The sequence below is a fragment of the Cyanistes caeruleus genome, chromosome 8 (assembly GCF_971803275.1).
Source record: "Cyanistes caeruleus chromosome 8, bCyaCae1.hap1.1, whole genome shotgun sequence".
NCBI classification, from domain to species: Eukaryota; Metazoa; Chordata; class Aves; order Passeriformes; family Paridae; genus Cyanistes; species Cyanistes caeruleus.
In genome coordinates this window covers 22,832,276-22,848,072 of record NC_141708.1, presented here as the reverse complement: position 1 = coordinate 22,848,072, position 15,797 = coordinate 22,832,276, and the positions used below count along the sequence as shown (strand labels likewise).

The 15,797-nt window shown below is 34.1% G+C and overlaps 1 protein-coding gene across 48 annotated transcripts in view; it reads left to right on the top strand.

The window, feature by feature from the left end:
- Positions 1-15,797, top strand: part of KCNMA1 (potassium calcium-activated channel subfamily M alpha 1) — a 431,738-nt gene that overhangs the window by 311,996 nt on the left and 103,945 nt on the right. For 27 of the 48 annotated variants that reach the window (XM_086901436.1, XM_086901419.1, XM_086901432.1 and 24 more), the window contains 2 exons: positions 1,906-1,974; positions 14,503-14,589. In XM_086901436.1, coding sequence (XP_086757562.1) covers positions 1,906-1,974; positions 14,503-14,589 — 156 coding nt within the window. Of the gene's footprint in view, positions 1-1,905; positions 1,975-6,019; positions 6,032-14,502; positions 14,590-15,797 lie in introns of all 48 variants that reach the window. The other 21 variants (XM_086901428.1, XM_086901407.1, XM_086901425.1 and 18 more) reach the window with 1 other exon arrangement.

Sequence of the window (15,797 nt, the reverse complement as noted above, 5' to 3'; positions counted from 1 at the left end):
GGTCTATTCAGTTCTGAGACAGAAGCACATGGTACATAACCATAGCGTACCAGCTTCATTTCTGGAGACTGAAAAGTGCTTATATTTATCCTACAATGAGTCTGTGAATGAGAGATTTGCATGCATAAGGTTTGTATAATAAATACTCTGTCCACATAATCATGTTAGTTTAGCACACTCGTATTTTCTCTGCGGTTGGCATTGCTCTTCATTCCAGCCATACTGAAAGGTCACCACAAGGGAGTGGACAGCTTTTGCTAGGGACTGTGCAAATGCTTAAAAGGAAACAGACCCTGCTTGGATGAGCTTGGTGTCAAACTGGTTAACAGAAAAACTTCTGAAGATTCCATTCATAGAGGAGGAAATAGATGAGGAAGTAAAATACCATCTCTTATGTGAAGGAGGATGAGTATGTTTCTACTCCTCTAATTTCCCCAACTTTCCCAATTTTTACAGGGGCAAAAACATGGCATAGCAGTGAGGGGGAAACAAGTGTTAGACAAATATTATCCATTTGTAAATTGTCTGGGATGCAGATATGACAGAGCCCAGTCATCAATTTGCTAATAAAGTTAAGGGGTTCTCAATCCATCCTTCTACTGTGTCAGCCTCAGTGTTATGAGTTTGCTGAGGGGAAAAGTTTTTCACTATAGGTACAAAAGTTTATGTGGATTTCTTGAAACAGGAAATCTCATCATTCAGAAAAGTATATTATATGAAGAATGAACAGTAGTTTTGCTGTTAACACTAGCTACAGTTAAGTCTCCATGCCAAACCATTTTCAAATGTGTCAAGTTTCTATATGAGTTTGCAAGAAGGTGTGACTGAGACTGTACTTGACATAAAGCTGACATTCATTTATCTGTGCTGATAGAATGGAGATAAAATAATCAATAAAGAAAGAGTGCTTACTGAGATTTAGAAACATGTCTAAACTTAGGAGCTCTCCTCAAGTTATCTTTTGGTTATCTGAAACATCTGAAACATCAGCAAACTCTTAGCTAGTTAAAGTGAAACAAAAAGATTTATCTCAAATTTTCCAACACACTAATAGCTCTATTAAAAGCACATTGAAAATTAAAATGTAGTGCTACTTATTAATGAGTTTAGTGCATCAGTATTTTTATTACTGTAAGAAATGACTGCTCAGTTTCCAGAAGAACTGAAGGACAAGGACAGCAAAATGTCCATTACATTGGTTTGTGAAGGGGAAATTGAGTCAATGGATAGGCTTAGTGTGTTCAGCTACCTGTGAAATATACAGACTTTGAGAACAGGTTTTGTAGTGTAGCTTTTTAAATTCATGCAGTCAATGGCATTTTAAAAGTCAGAAATTAAATGAAATGTTCTGCTTTCTCAGGTTATTTGTCATAAATGCAAGTCTAGGAATGTGATTCTTTTGTAAATAGGCTGCCATACGCCTGGATAACAAAGAGTGTGCAGATTTAGTGAGGGTGGGACATTCAATATTGCTGAAGAATTTCATGCTTTTCATGTCAACACTGGGGTGAAGAATTAGATGGAAACAGAAGCTAATATCAGTCTGCAAGTTCTATTTGTAACTCCACATGTGTGTACTGTGTGAGCATATTCCAACCAATATATTTTCAAGATGCAAATGTAGTTCCTAACATTCTGTGCCCTTGGATATTTCTGGACCAGGTGTGGATGATGATGATTGAAGATAAACTAACCAATCTATTTCCCACTAGTGCAGAGCCTTCTAATGTTTAGTAACATAAGGCTAACCTTCACCCAGGTTCTAGGCCTACCATTCTCTCCCCCAAATTTTCCTAATGAGGCCAGCATATTTCTGAACTGACACTCGACCTAGCGGTGGGAACTGTCCGTGTGTGATGTTGGCTGTGGAAAGGGACTGACTCCTGGCCTCTTCTCTTCCTGCAGACTGGTGTTTGCGAAACTAAAGCTCTTAATGATAGCCATAGAATACAAGTCGGAAAAGCGCGAAAGCAGGTACGTCCCACGCCGCCGCTTGAAGTTCTCGAATGCCCTGTCAAGAATTTTGCCTGCTTTTTTGTTTCAGAATGAACATAGCTGTTCTTTTAAACATTTCAGAATGTAATTAGCATGCCATTGCATTGCAGCATTTCACATGGGACTGGAAGGGACTTATCTCTGCCCTCTTTCTCCCTAAAATTAACCCAAGTCAGAATGTTTAGTAAAACGTGCAGTAGTACAAATGTCTTATCTTCAGGAGTGATTTTCCTCATGGAAAAACTTAATTTTTTTTGTGTTTATAGTGTATCACTTTTAATCAGAGGTCCAGCTTACACCACTGAGAAGTAGAAAACAGATGTGATATCAAAATTCATTATGGCTATGTGTATTCTCAAAATACAAATTTAATTTAAATTAGTTTATTATATGATACAGGATAAGCAAATAAAGGGTAAACAGAATATTTAAATGGTATCTGTTGTGACAAAACTTACATGAATAACATCATAAAATTAGAAAAGATTCATTTAGCCTTGAAATTACCAATTGGCTGGCTACTTTCATCAACCAAAAAGAAAACAATCATTATTTTTAGTACAAATTCACAGATGGGAAGTGTTTCGTGCATTTTTTATTTTTTTTTTGTGCAAAGTTCATAGAAAACTAATTGAACATTGGAGTCAATCTTCCATCAACTTGTCCATCACTGCTTTAAACAATATTCATTTTTATGTAAGAAAAATGTTATAAATGTTCTCTGCAACATGTGGAAGATAATAAAAATATGACAATACTGACTCTGAGAGGAATTTTATTTTCCTCTTTCGAAATTATGTTTTATACTGCTATAGTAAACCTGGAGTGATACATACTAGTTCATCTTCTTTTTGGCCACCTTTTAGTGGCCAAAGACACTTTTGGGGACAATTGCTTCTTCTCATAGGAGAACCAATTCTATCAATTGACCTCATTCTGCAATTTCTGGGGTTTTGAAAGTTTAATACTTAGTATTGACTTTCATAATTTTTCTTTATTAAAAGAAATTATAAAACCTATGTTAGACATTTGACACGGAAAAAGCAGTGTTACAACTATTTATGAGTATTTCCATGCCCTACAGTTGGTTTTGCTGGATTCTTCCATATGTTATAAAATTAAATGTGGTGTATGTACTGTTGGATATCATTTTTGTTCACACTATGCTGATTAAGAAATTAGGGTTTTTTTACTGTCAGATTTTTTATGCTGTAGTTAACTCCTGTAGGACTCTTAAAATACTTTTCCATTGAAAGACCTCATTCTGCATTAGCTAATGTAAAACAAACAATCTATTCTTCTATGAACAATTTAATCTCTTTCTAGAAAAAGGAGTATGATAGTAACAGCAGTGGAACAATTTACCAGATTTTGCCTTCAGTATTAAGAAATATTTGGTTTCTGTTTTTTCTCCTAACAATTATTGGCCAACTTTATATTGCCATTACTTCAGTTGTCATTTACTTACATAAGTGCTAATATTACAGTCTTTTGCAGTAATAACAGATTGTTCTTGGCTTTCCATATCATTCTTTACATTAACTTCAGTGGGAGTTGGATTGAGTTCTTAATCAAAAGGTGATGCAGAGGATCCCACAAAAAGTAACACAGTGTGATACAATCATATATTTCTTACTTAAAGCCACACAGGTAACAGTTTGAAATAATTATTATAGTATGGAAAAAAAAAAAGACTAAAATTGCTGGAAACAATACTATCAAAGGGATATTAACAGCTGGAACTTTTGAATATGTATGTAACAAGAGGAGGGCATATAAGGTAGATAGACACATTTTTTTGTAACTCTGATCCACAGTAATATCTGCTGATTTCATTAACCAGTGATAATTTTATGGTCACTGTTTGATCAATCACATAGCTACCTGCAGCATATTTTTACTGTTTTACTTGCTCCTGTACTTTTCAACTCAAATATGTTAACTAAATATTTGTGGTTTTCTGATCCTTTAGTCAAACCAGAAAGGTAATGCAACAAAACTTCAGTTTCTCACCTCCTAAGTACACTTGCATTTCCATGCATCTTATTAAATGTAAAGGTGGGGAATTAAAATAAAAGTAAGAATAACACAGTTTAGAAACACAAGCTCTTTTTGAACAATGGACATTTGTCATTTGTCAATTAAGTTTGTTGATGCTGACATTGGCAATATTTTATTCTGCTCATATCCTTCTTCCTGGTAATTCTTAATAAAGGTGAAGAGAGAGCTGACTATGGATATTCTTTTTAAACTTTCAGTCTCTGTGAGAGTGACGAAAAGTAGATACATGCTGATTTATTTTATAATTATACTTTGCATTCATATTTTGTAAAACTATTACAGAAGTTTTATATCATTTAAAATTTAGAGAAACAGTGCTAAATATAACTAAACATTTAGAACATGATGAAGATGGCACCCTTTCATTAAAAGCTAATGCTTCCTGCCATATCTGAAACAGCTCCTGAAATGGTATTTTCAGAAGCAGGGGAAATTTTCAAAACATTCTTTCTCTAAAGGATGAGAAGGTCTTACTACCAACTGTTGAATTTTTATTACTAGTCATTATTAAATGTCTATATAATTAAATTATCTATCAGATTGCTTCCTTACACAGGGAGTTTCCTGTTAAGATTAGTTTCATTTGCCTTCATCACTTTGCACTCAGAGCTAAAGCAGTGAATAAGATTAAAGAGTGTGTGCAGCTCTAAACAGTAGTAATGTGAGAGAATTCTAAATGTCCTAATCCCTTCTTTAAATTTTCAACTCAGTCTTAAGGATAAATACTGGTCCCATCTCATTGAATGGCAGACTTTTACTTGACTGTTAATATCTTCATCAGATGTAGAATGACATAAATACAAATTTACCTCTGCATGTTTTTTTTGGCCAGGCAGTCACCTAGATTCTGGTTTTCTAAACCTTTCTGATTTACAGTCAAATTTTGTTAACTCTACTGTAGAAAATTTGAAATCAATAGTATTTAAAAATTATCTAATAAAATAAGTTCATATTACTGTACATGTTAGTGGCAGCTGAGCTTCCTGTCTACAGATGTTTTTCTTCGTTTTTCCTGACTACTAATAAAGCTGCACAAAACAGAAAGTATCCCTTGATAAGAAGTTTTTGTCAGTTTAGGTAGGTAATTAATAACAATTATGATATTACAGGATTGCTTAAAAGCAGATAGTCAAGCCTAAATATAAGTAATAGAGTTATAAATGATAAATGCATATTAATTTTCATATAATGGGTAGAGTTTCTAGGCAACTGCTTCTTATTGAGGTCTCTCGAAGATTAATTAAAAAAAAAAAACATGATTAGATTTTTTTAACCTTTGTATTTATATATTTGATAACGTTTAAATTATTTCTCAGCTATCAAAGAAATCTCAGAGTTTAAAAAACTCAGTTTAGAGTGTTTCTGACCAGCCACTAAAGTCTGCATTCTCGTAACTCCAGCTCACGATATGAGTTAACCATTCCTTCATCTCTAATTAGTTTCTGGGAATGTTATAACCCATGATTAAAAACAGGGAGCACTATAATGATTTTTTGTCTCCCTGATGCAAGCCAAATACTATAGTTTAAAAAATGCTTTTAGCTCACTGGGAGAGGTTTTGATTTTTTGTAGAAAAATGCAAAGGAAACATGGAGAACATGAACCTGAAAATATCCCAATGTTAAATATATAGCAAAAAATAACAGTTTAAAATTCAGACATTCAAATTCCTCATCTGAAATCCCTTTTAGAGAGATTTCTGCCTTCATTTTTCCCCTGAATTTTTGTTCTACATAACTAAGCAAGAAGGAAAGCCTAACCAGGATTCTTCCCTCCTGCTCCTCTTTTGCACTCCTCTTGTAAAATTTTCTCTTTGTCTATCCATATATTTGTTCTCATTCTCAGCAGAAAAACCTTTAATCCTTGAAGACTTTTAAATAAAGGGTTTTTTTGCTTTTGCTTTGGTGTCAGTTGATTTCTTATCAAAGTGTTTGATTTGCAATTTTTTTCTTGTCGTTTGCAGAAGCCGAAAGCGGTATGCCCTCTTCGTTACCTTTCCTTCCAACCTCAATCCTACCTCCTTCTAACTTCAGGACTAATTCCTTGCCAAGAACACAGGAAGATAACATCTTTGTCTATCTTTCTCTGTATATACACACACATATATACCTATATATATTCATCTATCTATGTGTGTGTGTATATATATATCTGTGTGTATATTTATATATGAGCCCCCAATCTCAAAGAGGAGAGAGAGAACAGCATTTTGTCTCTCCAGTGTTTCTTGTGACTCACGCACTAACTTCTTTGCAGGAAGTACAAAATAAAACAGGATTAGTTTTTTAGGCTTTTTTTTCCCCCTTTGTGGAGTCATTGATGTATCAGATTGTTGCCATTTGGAAAGCAGATTTTATTGTTAATATCTCCTGTCCTCATTTTGACTGTATCATGACGATGTATATTTCGTCTTTACCAGCCCTTGTACTGCCATATTGTTTTCATATTCACACCTTCATTGATGTCCTTCTTTCCCCAGAATCCTCCTTTAAAACACGTCTTACAACACAGTAGTTCATGTTCTCTTGCAGTCTCATCTTCCATTAACAACAACCAAATACCTGATTCTTTGCATTTCTGGTTCTGTTTTGAGTCCAGTTACTCATAATACAGTACTCATTAAAGCTATTGTACTGTTCCAGTGAAAGTGCCATGGATAGTTTGTCTTACATGTCACATTCATTTTAATGACATTTATTAACCCATTTATGAAGACGTTACTGAATGTATTTTTTTTCTCAGCTTTGGGGTTTTTTTTTGAGATGGCATGTTTTGCATTTTCTTTGGTGCACCATGCTGTGAGTCCCTCTCTAGTCTACATTCTATCATGCTGCTCTTGGTTTGGATGAAGTAAATAAGGCATGCTCTTCCATATCCTTGTCTCTCCTCACCTCTCTTCCCCTGGCAGCTTTTCTTTTTTTTTTTTTCCTAATTGCTTATAGCAGTCTGTCTGCCTGTCAGTGATGGTCTTTGGAGACCTGCTCGCATTGTCCAGACATTTCAATTTCCTTCTTCATTGTTCTCTTCAAACTCTATTTTCCATGTCTGTTCTATTGTGGATGTTGTATGTGTTATATGTGTTTCAGTTTTAGTCTTACCTTCCTATAGTTTCTGAGTAGATATGTGATAAGAGAGGTGGCTTCCTGTCAGTTTGGCATTATTGATATGATCCAACTGCAGAGAAGTTACTGCAACACATAGCATCTCCAAGGATCTGCAGCTGTTGCACCTCTACTTTGCTTCTTGCTTTTAAGTATATCTTATCTTGTGGTGAAGGCATGTTAATGCTGGCATGATAAGCAATATGAAGACGTGTTGTACCAAGTGAAGTTGCTTGCTCCCAGAATAAAGTATGCTGTTCTGCCTCATTGTACTGATAATTAATCACTTCTGGAACCAGAAGGAATAACTTAATTGTTTCCAAGTGTACCGAGTTCACCACCACTGTTGAACTAGTTTGGACTGTGCCCAAATAAAATACCTCATGCACATCCTGTAGACCATGACTTAGTAGGTGCTGTTGTAAAAAAACTTAACTCCTGGGAGCAACCTTTTATATGCTTGTAGTAATTAAGCTTTAATATACTGTAGCATGTAATGTGCACTGTGTTTTTTGCCTTGTATTCTTTTTAGAGTCTTATTAGATTTTGCTGTATAAAGCAATATGGAGCATTATGAATTAATGTCAGTGATAGAGCCCAGAAAAAAGAAGCAATATTTATGAATTACAATTAGTGTGAAAACTGGTATGTGCACAACTCCACCATGAGATTTGTGCACCTACACTCACACTCCACTTCTAAACATACCCTGAAACAGAAAAATATTATCTCAAATAACTTCTGTAGTTGTATGAATGACATAGTATGTTCTAAAAGGCCATTATGCTAATAGTGGTACTTTTTATCTGGGCATAGCATGAAGCAGTCAAGAATAATAGCTGATTTTGTTTAAAAGTGTGGTAGCTATAGTAAGCAATAACACATAATTTTGTTTTAGGTAATGTATTCATAGTAATTAAATAATATTATATCTTCCTGATTACTGGATGATATTGCTACTGTTTGAGTTGCATGGGGAATGGTACAGCACATCTACCACAAGGTTTAAAACAGAATTGTTACAGCTTTTGTCATTTGTTTAGTCAAAATTTTGGTGTTCGTGTTTCGTTTAATTCAACAATTGGTCTTTTCTTTTTCTTTAGAATAGGGTGATAGCAGTTACATGGGTAGCCATGCAGCTGAAAACAAACAAAAAAAGAAATAGGGTTACAAAATCAGACCAGTTTTCTTGATGCAGAGATGAACTGTTCAATTGGTCTGTTTCATCACACCTGACCTTATCAATCAAAATGTTAAATGTCTAATCTCCTGTTAGGTATCCAGACATAGTCCATAATTGCAAGGGAAGAGAGAGACAGTTCTTGAATGCATTAGAATTCAATCCTAAATGAATCCCACCGTTAGTGCTGTCTAAAATGTAAAGTTGAAAATAAGACCAAACAGGAATAGTACATAACAGAGGCATGGATAAGGAAAATCCTTAAAAGACCTCTCCTGGTCCATGTTTCTATTGATTAACCTTATCTGTGCTTTCAGTTTTTAGTCTTCATGTAGTGCTGTTAAAATGTTACCCTTGCATTTTGCTGTGCTGTACTTGCTGGGCATCTCCACATGCCTTTGTCAGCTCAGTTTAAAGACCTTCACCATACCTGTTCCATATTAATAAGATCCCTCTTGTTTTTCTCAGAGAAGGCTGATGGTTCTGCACACCTCAGAGCCAGCTGCTGTACTGCTATGTCTAGATTAAGAGGTGGAAGTTCTATCCATTCCCAACTTCAGCAGTAGTGGAAGCCTGCTCAGTTTCAAGCTATGCAAAGTAAATTGTGGAGCCATGCCACTTAGCAAGTGGCCTGCCAATAAATACAAACTGCATAATGATGGTCCAGACTCTGACACTGACTGGTTGTTTCTTCCATGTAGTTCACATAGAAGATAGCTGAATATTCTAGAAAACTACAGTAAACATTTTCCATCTCCTACTGAAATATTTTGTATGCTGATAAATTATTAGATGTAATGTTTTAAATATTCTTGAAATATATGAAATATATGAAATATATGAAAATATATCAGCTTTCTATAGCTTTGTAATGGTGTTTTAGACCAAGAAACATAATTTGAGTGAAATATGTGTGATATTTGAAAGCAGGAGACAAAAATCACCTAGCAGCATTTTTTACTTATTTTTTATAAGTAAAAAATAAATAGCTGGAGGGAATTAGTCCTACCCCAAGTGCCAGTTCAGAAATTGTCTTACAGTTCAAGTCTCCAATTAGGCTGTCCATCAAATATCTTTATGTTCACAAAAACATAGAAGATATACAATTAGTGATGGAAACCTTAGATTACTTTTAGTGCTTTAAAGGAAGATATAATATGGTATGCTTTAGCTAGGTCAGAATATTCATGTCTTATGCAGTCAGTCATCCATGCACTACCAAAAATTGTATTGAGCAGCGTTCATGTTCTGGAATAGTTTCAGGTAGATAAGAATGGATGAACAGATATTTTCATGTATCTGTATTTTATTAAAGGTAACATGTATACTTAAACCATCAGAAAGATACAATCCAATAAATGTTGATCACAATTAGCACACAGTGAGAAATATGATCAGATAACTATGTCATCATGTCCTATCTGAAATTTTCATTGAACAATCTGTGTAAAGAAAATCATAAACGTTTGTCTAGAATTTCTGTAACCTTGTTTCAATTTTTTTTTTTTTTAATTTTTTAATTTTTTGAAACTGTGCATCTCAAATGTGCACTGATTTCCATTTGTGTTACACCTGCTTCTATTTCTGTCAGTCTGGGAACTCATTTTCAGCTGTGTGGATAATATTTATGATTCTTTCATGTGCTTTAAGTGTTCAGTGTCAGATTGGATGGGGCTTTGAACAATCTGTTCTTGTGAAAAGTATCCCTGACCATGACATGAGAGTTGTAATTAGATGATTTTAAAAGGTCTCTTTGAACATAAACCATTCTGTGATTCAGTCTGTGATTCCTAAAAATCCGACTGAATTCAAGGGTGATTTCCACATTTTCAGTGTGGGACATTTTCACTGCTGTTAGATGCATGATCTCGCACCTACTCACCAAGTGAATCTTTTTTAGCAAATGGGGTAGCTTTTGCAGATATGTGTAAAACAAAGATTTCCAGAGTGCATATTCTATTCCACAAGTGGTTTCCTAATTGTAATATTATTGAAAAGAAATGGAACTGACTTTTCATAAATTTATGGTGGTGAAGTAAATAAAATTCCCACTGAACATATTAAATCATATTTAATTTACATGGTTTTAACTGCCATGTGTCCTAAACAGTCACGTGTGAAGAAGCAAGCAGTCATGTAAGCCCTGCCATGAAAGGTTTTGTCCTGAGGAATGTATTTCTGGAACTGGAATAGTTAAAGAAATCTATGACTAAATGTTCTTGAGTTTGTTATTGCTTGATTACTTTCTGAGGTAACCTAAACTAGAAATGTTATAAAATTACAAAGTTTGATCAATATCGTACAAGCTTCTAAGTACTTGGCCTTCCTTGCTTGGTTTCATGAGCTGATTTAGGAGATAAAAAAATCAAATTGTGCTTTACGATAAAAACATGTATTTGGAAAAATCAGTGTCATTTTCAGTAATATTTTTTCTAATGTGTGGCACAGAATGCATACAGATTAGCTATATTTATTGGTATTAAACCTCTTGAGTTTCTGTCCTTTTTTCCTTTTCCTTTGGAGCCTTGGAGATACATTAAAATGAGACATTAGCTGAAGCTGTCTCTTTTAAAACTCCTATTTATTTTGCCCTGTACTTATATTCTCAACTATGGGGATATACATATATATGCATTTTTTCATATTAAAAAAACCACATGTGTCTCTGATGGATGCATTTTTCTTGGAATACTCAGAAGACTTTTTTTCTCTGTGCTGTTTGTTTCCTATATTCTATTTTAATTCAAAACATTACCCTTGCTGTAAATATTAGAGTGAGTGCTTATCAAAGCATAACTTCAGCTAAAGACACTACAGGTGTCATAAGAAATAATTCAGTTGCAGCTTTAATAAGTAGTATATTTAATATATCCACAGAGCTCAGTAGAAATTACTCATGATTTTTCCCTGGTTATATATCAGTGTGTATATACACCCAAAGCTTTATGAGCTTTTGCTGTAACTCTTAGCCAGTAGCAGTGATGGGGCAAATTAATTTTCATTTCCAACAGAAGATTTTGCTGCTGGGCTCATACTACATTACCTGTGACCACATCTATATTTTGTGGTTATAAATACATTGTATTTGAGAAAAGAGGTATATGTGAATGAAGTATAAGATCTGACAAAAATAAAGTCTGTACACTGACCCATGTGAATTGGTTTAATGTGTCTCAGAAAACCTTGAGATACAAAATCATGCTCACAATGCTTTGCATCCTAAATGAAGCCAGTTACTTCTAATTTAAGACTATGTTCCATGCATCTCAAAAGAACTGCTTCATTTGCTTATTACTTCATCAAATTTTAAGTTTCATTATGAGAAGTGAACATTTCTATATCTAGTGGTTACCTCAGTTTGTGGAGTTTGGGTTGTTGAGGTTTGGGTAGGATTTTGACTCTTTGGTATAGTTTCTCTATATCCAAGAAGGAAAAAAAAACCAGCCTGGGTCTATGTAAAGAAATGTGTTCATCTGTTTTCACTGAAAAGCTGTAACACTTATGTCACTTAAGAATCAAGTAAGGAAATAGAAAGTATTTTTCAGATAGAGCAGTACCCATTTGTACCTAAAAACACCAGCCAACCCGACCTCACATATTTTATAAGGAACAGTATAATAAATACATTAGATTAGCCTCTATAGAAGATTTTGTCAGTTTAGCAGTTGAGTTCTCAGTGCAATGGCAGGTTATTACGTATTAGCAGACAGAGAGGAGGAAAGGTGGAGACTAAGATGGCCAGTACAGCACCCTGCAAGCACTAGTAAATGCTTTGTGGGTTCAAGTGACAAGAGCTTGTGCAGGAAAGCAAAATTTTCCAACCTGTTTTGACCTGAGTAACTGGTTTCATATGAAGAAATTCTTATGTGGTAGTTTGTTTTTTTTTCCCTCTTCTCCTTTTTGATTCCATCTTGATTCTGTAAAATTGCATTTTAAAACTCCATTTCATTGCAACTGCAGCCATTAGGCCCAATTCACAAAGAAATACTAGATATGACACTAGATGATAATAGTTGATGATGGATGATACTAGTTTAGCTTTAGTGTAACTTTATTTCATCCCATTTTTCCGTGTGTGTAATACAGATGTTATTTATACCTTCACATTTCATTTTTTACAAATACTAGTAAAGTGTGCTGTGGAGATGAACCTGCTTTCTGTCGTGATACCTTCCAATTCCTGTAGTTCTCCTCTCCTTTTTATTTGTTACAAAGTTTGAAACTGTGAATGAAGGAAAGGGAAGGATATCTGGGTAGATGCTTTCTTTGAGATTTTATTTCTGTTCCAGCCTCCTACACAGGCTATCTGAGAGAGAAGATCATAATTTAAACCAAACCTTCTCTAGCTGACCTCTTATTAAGTATATTCATTATTTTGGGAATCAGAGGCTAGGCTTTTTGAAATACTGAGCATTTTCACAGCAAAAGTTCTAGAAAGTGTAGAGTGGAGCTACGCAATGCTAAACACTTAAAAAAATTGGGCTGTAGGTATCCCAAATTAATAAGTACTATATCTCATAGTGACTTAATCTCTCCTCTGCAAAATGGGGTAATACTATATCTTCATTCTTCCTGTAAAAGAAATTATGTGTTTGTGAATCTTTTGCATGTGGTAGTGACGAACATTGCAGAAAAACACACAAGAAAAATATGATGCTGATTTTAAGGAGAGATAAATTACATGAAGCCATGCCTGAAGTAATGGCAGTAAAATACCACTGAATGAAGTTTCAGATTGCGGGAAGGAAGGAGTTTGTGGGTATTAAATTAAAACTGTATCATAAGATCTACATAATGGGGGCTGAAATATGACTTCATGACCAACCTTTTACTTTTGAACTGATGAGCACTTTATTTTGTGGCCTGCATATTCTTGTCATAGGGCCTTGCAGGCATGTGGAATAACACAAAACAATGTGCACATTATTAATCTTTCAGATATATTATGTTGTCATACTAATTTATTCCTAATGTGTAGAGAATAAATAACATATTGAATAAGAGATGTACTGAGATTCATTTTGCCTCCTAACAATAGCATGAAAGACTTTGGACCATCAAATTTTAGTAATGTATGTCTGTTCAGCATTGTGCTTTATTTATTTTTGTATATATGTCTCTTCCCAAAAATCAATTTTTTCTAGATGGACAAGTGTTTAAATTCCTAGTAGTCTTTATTTACTCTAAATTGCATATGCATACCATTACTACATTTTGAGTTAGAAAAGCTAAACTTTAATAAAATACAAAAAAAGACAAAACTTTTGAAAAGGTATATTAAGTTGTAGAGAGTCAAAAGCCAGGATATATTACACATTATTAAATCTTACTGGAGAATATACTTATATTTATCTCTATCTGTATATTCATATTTAGCTTGGTACTTTGCAGAACGCCTTACCTAAAGCCTAAATTATTATGAAAATAAAGAAGATATTTCATAGACGTGGAATACCTCATTTGTTGATACCAGTTCCTTTGCAAAGTTAGCTAAGGCTCTTCTGTCATGGTGGTTGGGTTATTTTTGTTCTTTCATGGCTACATAGCAGTGTTTTAAAAATTTTCTATTCATTTTATGTTTTTTCAGCTGTCGTGACTGGTTGTCTTGTACCATTCCCCTTGAGTGTATGTGTGTATTTATTATTTTAAACAATAACATTGTATGTCCAGATAGGGGTCCCATTAACTTTCTATTTCGCTAGAAACTGGCAAAAATTTACATCAAAGGGTTTAATTTTGTGATGTTTTTTGTTGTTACTGAGTGGTGGTTGATGGTTCTTTCCTTTTCACCATATTGTGGATTTCTCACCACTTTGCATGACAGAGCAAGCAAACAGCAATGCTCAACTTCACACTTCACGTTTCTGAGAGGATTTTATGTAGTCTGTGTTTAAAGCAAAAAGATAAGAAAACACATGTAAGCACTTAGATGATGTGATTATAGGCAGAGGCATTTTATTGTCTCAAACTAAAGTTTTTGTAAAAAGCATGTGAAACTATTATTTGATTGGAAATATCAAGGAAAAATGGCTTAAAATTTCCTTGCCGTCTTTCCTAACTAGTGGGTCCTCTATAACAGAATCAAATAAAGCTAATTTGGAAGATTCAGTTAAAATTAATATAAACTTATTGTTTTGTTGGTTTTGTTCTTGTTTCACTGAGCAGTATATTAATCAATCCTGGAAACCACGTCAAGATTCAAGAAGGTACCTTAGGATTCTTCATTGCAAGTGATGCCAAAGAAGTAAAAAGGTAATTCATACATTTTTACCTTTGAATAGAAACAAATATATTTAATTATTTTTTTTTTCTTTACATGTAAATACTTCACCTAATTTTCATTATTAGCTGTTTAAAAATTCTGAGGGGGAGTTGAGTTGTTACTCTTGAACCACCAGTGTGCATGTAGTTTTTCTAACTACTGTCCTCAATATCAAGGAAATGAAATTTGCAGCAGATATGAAAAGAAATAAAGAAGCTGGGTTTTTGAGCCCTCCTAGAAAATGTGAAATATTTTCATTTGTTTTCTCTATACTTATTGAATCTAAGAGGAATTACGATGGGAGAGGAGGACAGGGATGACAGTTCAGTTTGTTTTTGGGTTTAGAGGAGTTCTTGTCTACACTGACTTTAGCAAATTCTTGATGTGAGCTACGGTGTTCATTCTGTAACTGCATTAGCAAAATAATATTTATGTTCTTGTCATTTTTCTTTAATGGATCTGCAAACTCTATGGCCTCATGATAATAAATCAAACTACAAAAGTGCATTATATCCATTGCAGACAACTTCACAAGCTCAATGTACCTGGCTTTACCAGATTTGGAGTGAACGAAAAGGAGTTTTATGATCTTGTGTTGAGAAACAAATATGTATACTCATGTTTTTTAGGATTACAGTATGCTTGGAAGGAACAAAAGAGTGATACGATAAAATAATTTTTCAAAGAAAAATATTCAGTGTCCCTATGATTAAAAAAAAAAAAGAAAATTAATATTTGCAGCTGAGTGCTTCCTCATAATTTGTATCTTTGTTATGAGTCATGCAATCAGGTTTTTACTGATGTTTTCTGTAAGTTTTGTATTTTAGCTAAATCTTAAAATTATAAAGTATTCAAATTATACCCTTTATTAACTTCCAACCTTTTAGGTTTAAAAATAGTGAAATAAAACCTAACTATGCATACTTGCCCTGAATACTTAAAGAAAATCAAAACACCAACACAATGAAATTAGAGAACTTGAATTTTGTTTTCCTTGAAAGGGCTAGGATAGTTTTTGCCTAGGTGAGACATGCAGAGCAGGGAGGTCCTGTCCTGTCACATCTGTAGCAGCATCCCTGGAGCAGGAGCACCTTGCACTGCCTCAGGGACTCTGCTTGCAGCATTCAGTTCTTTTCCTCTCTGCTGCTTTTCTCCAGCTGAATATACAGAACTGTCTTCACACTTTACTGACCTGCTA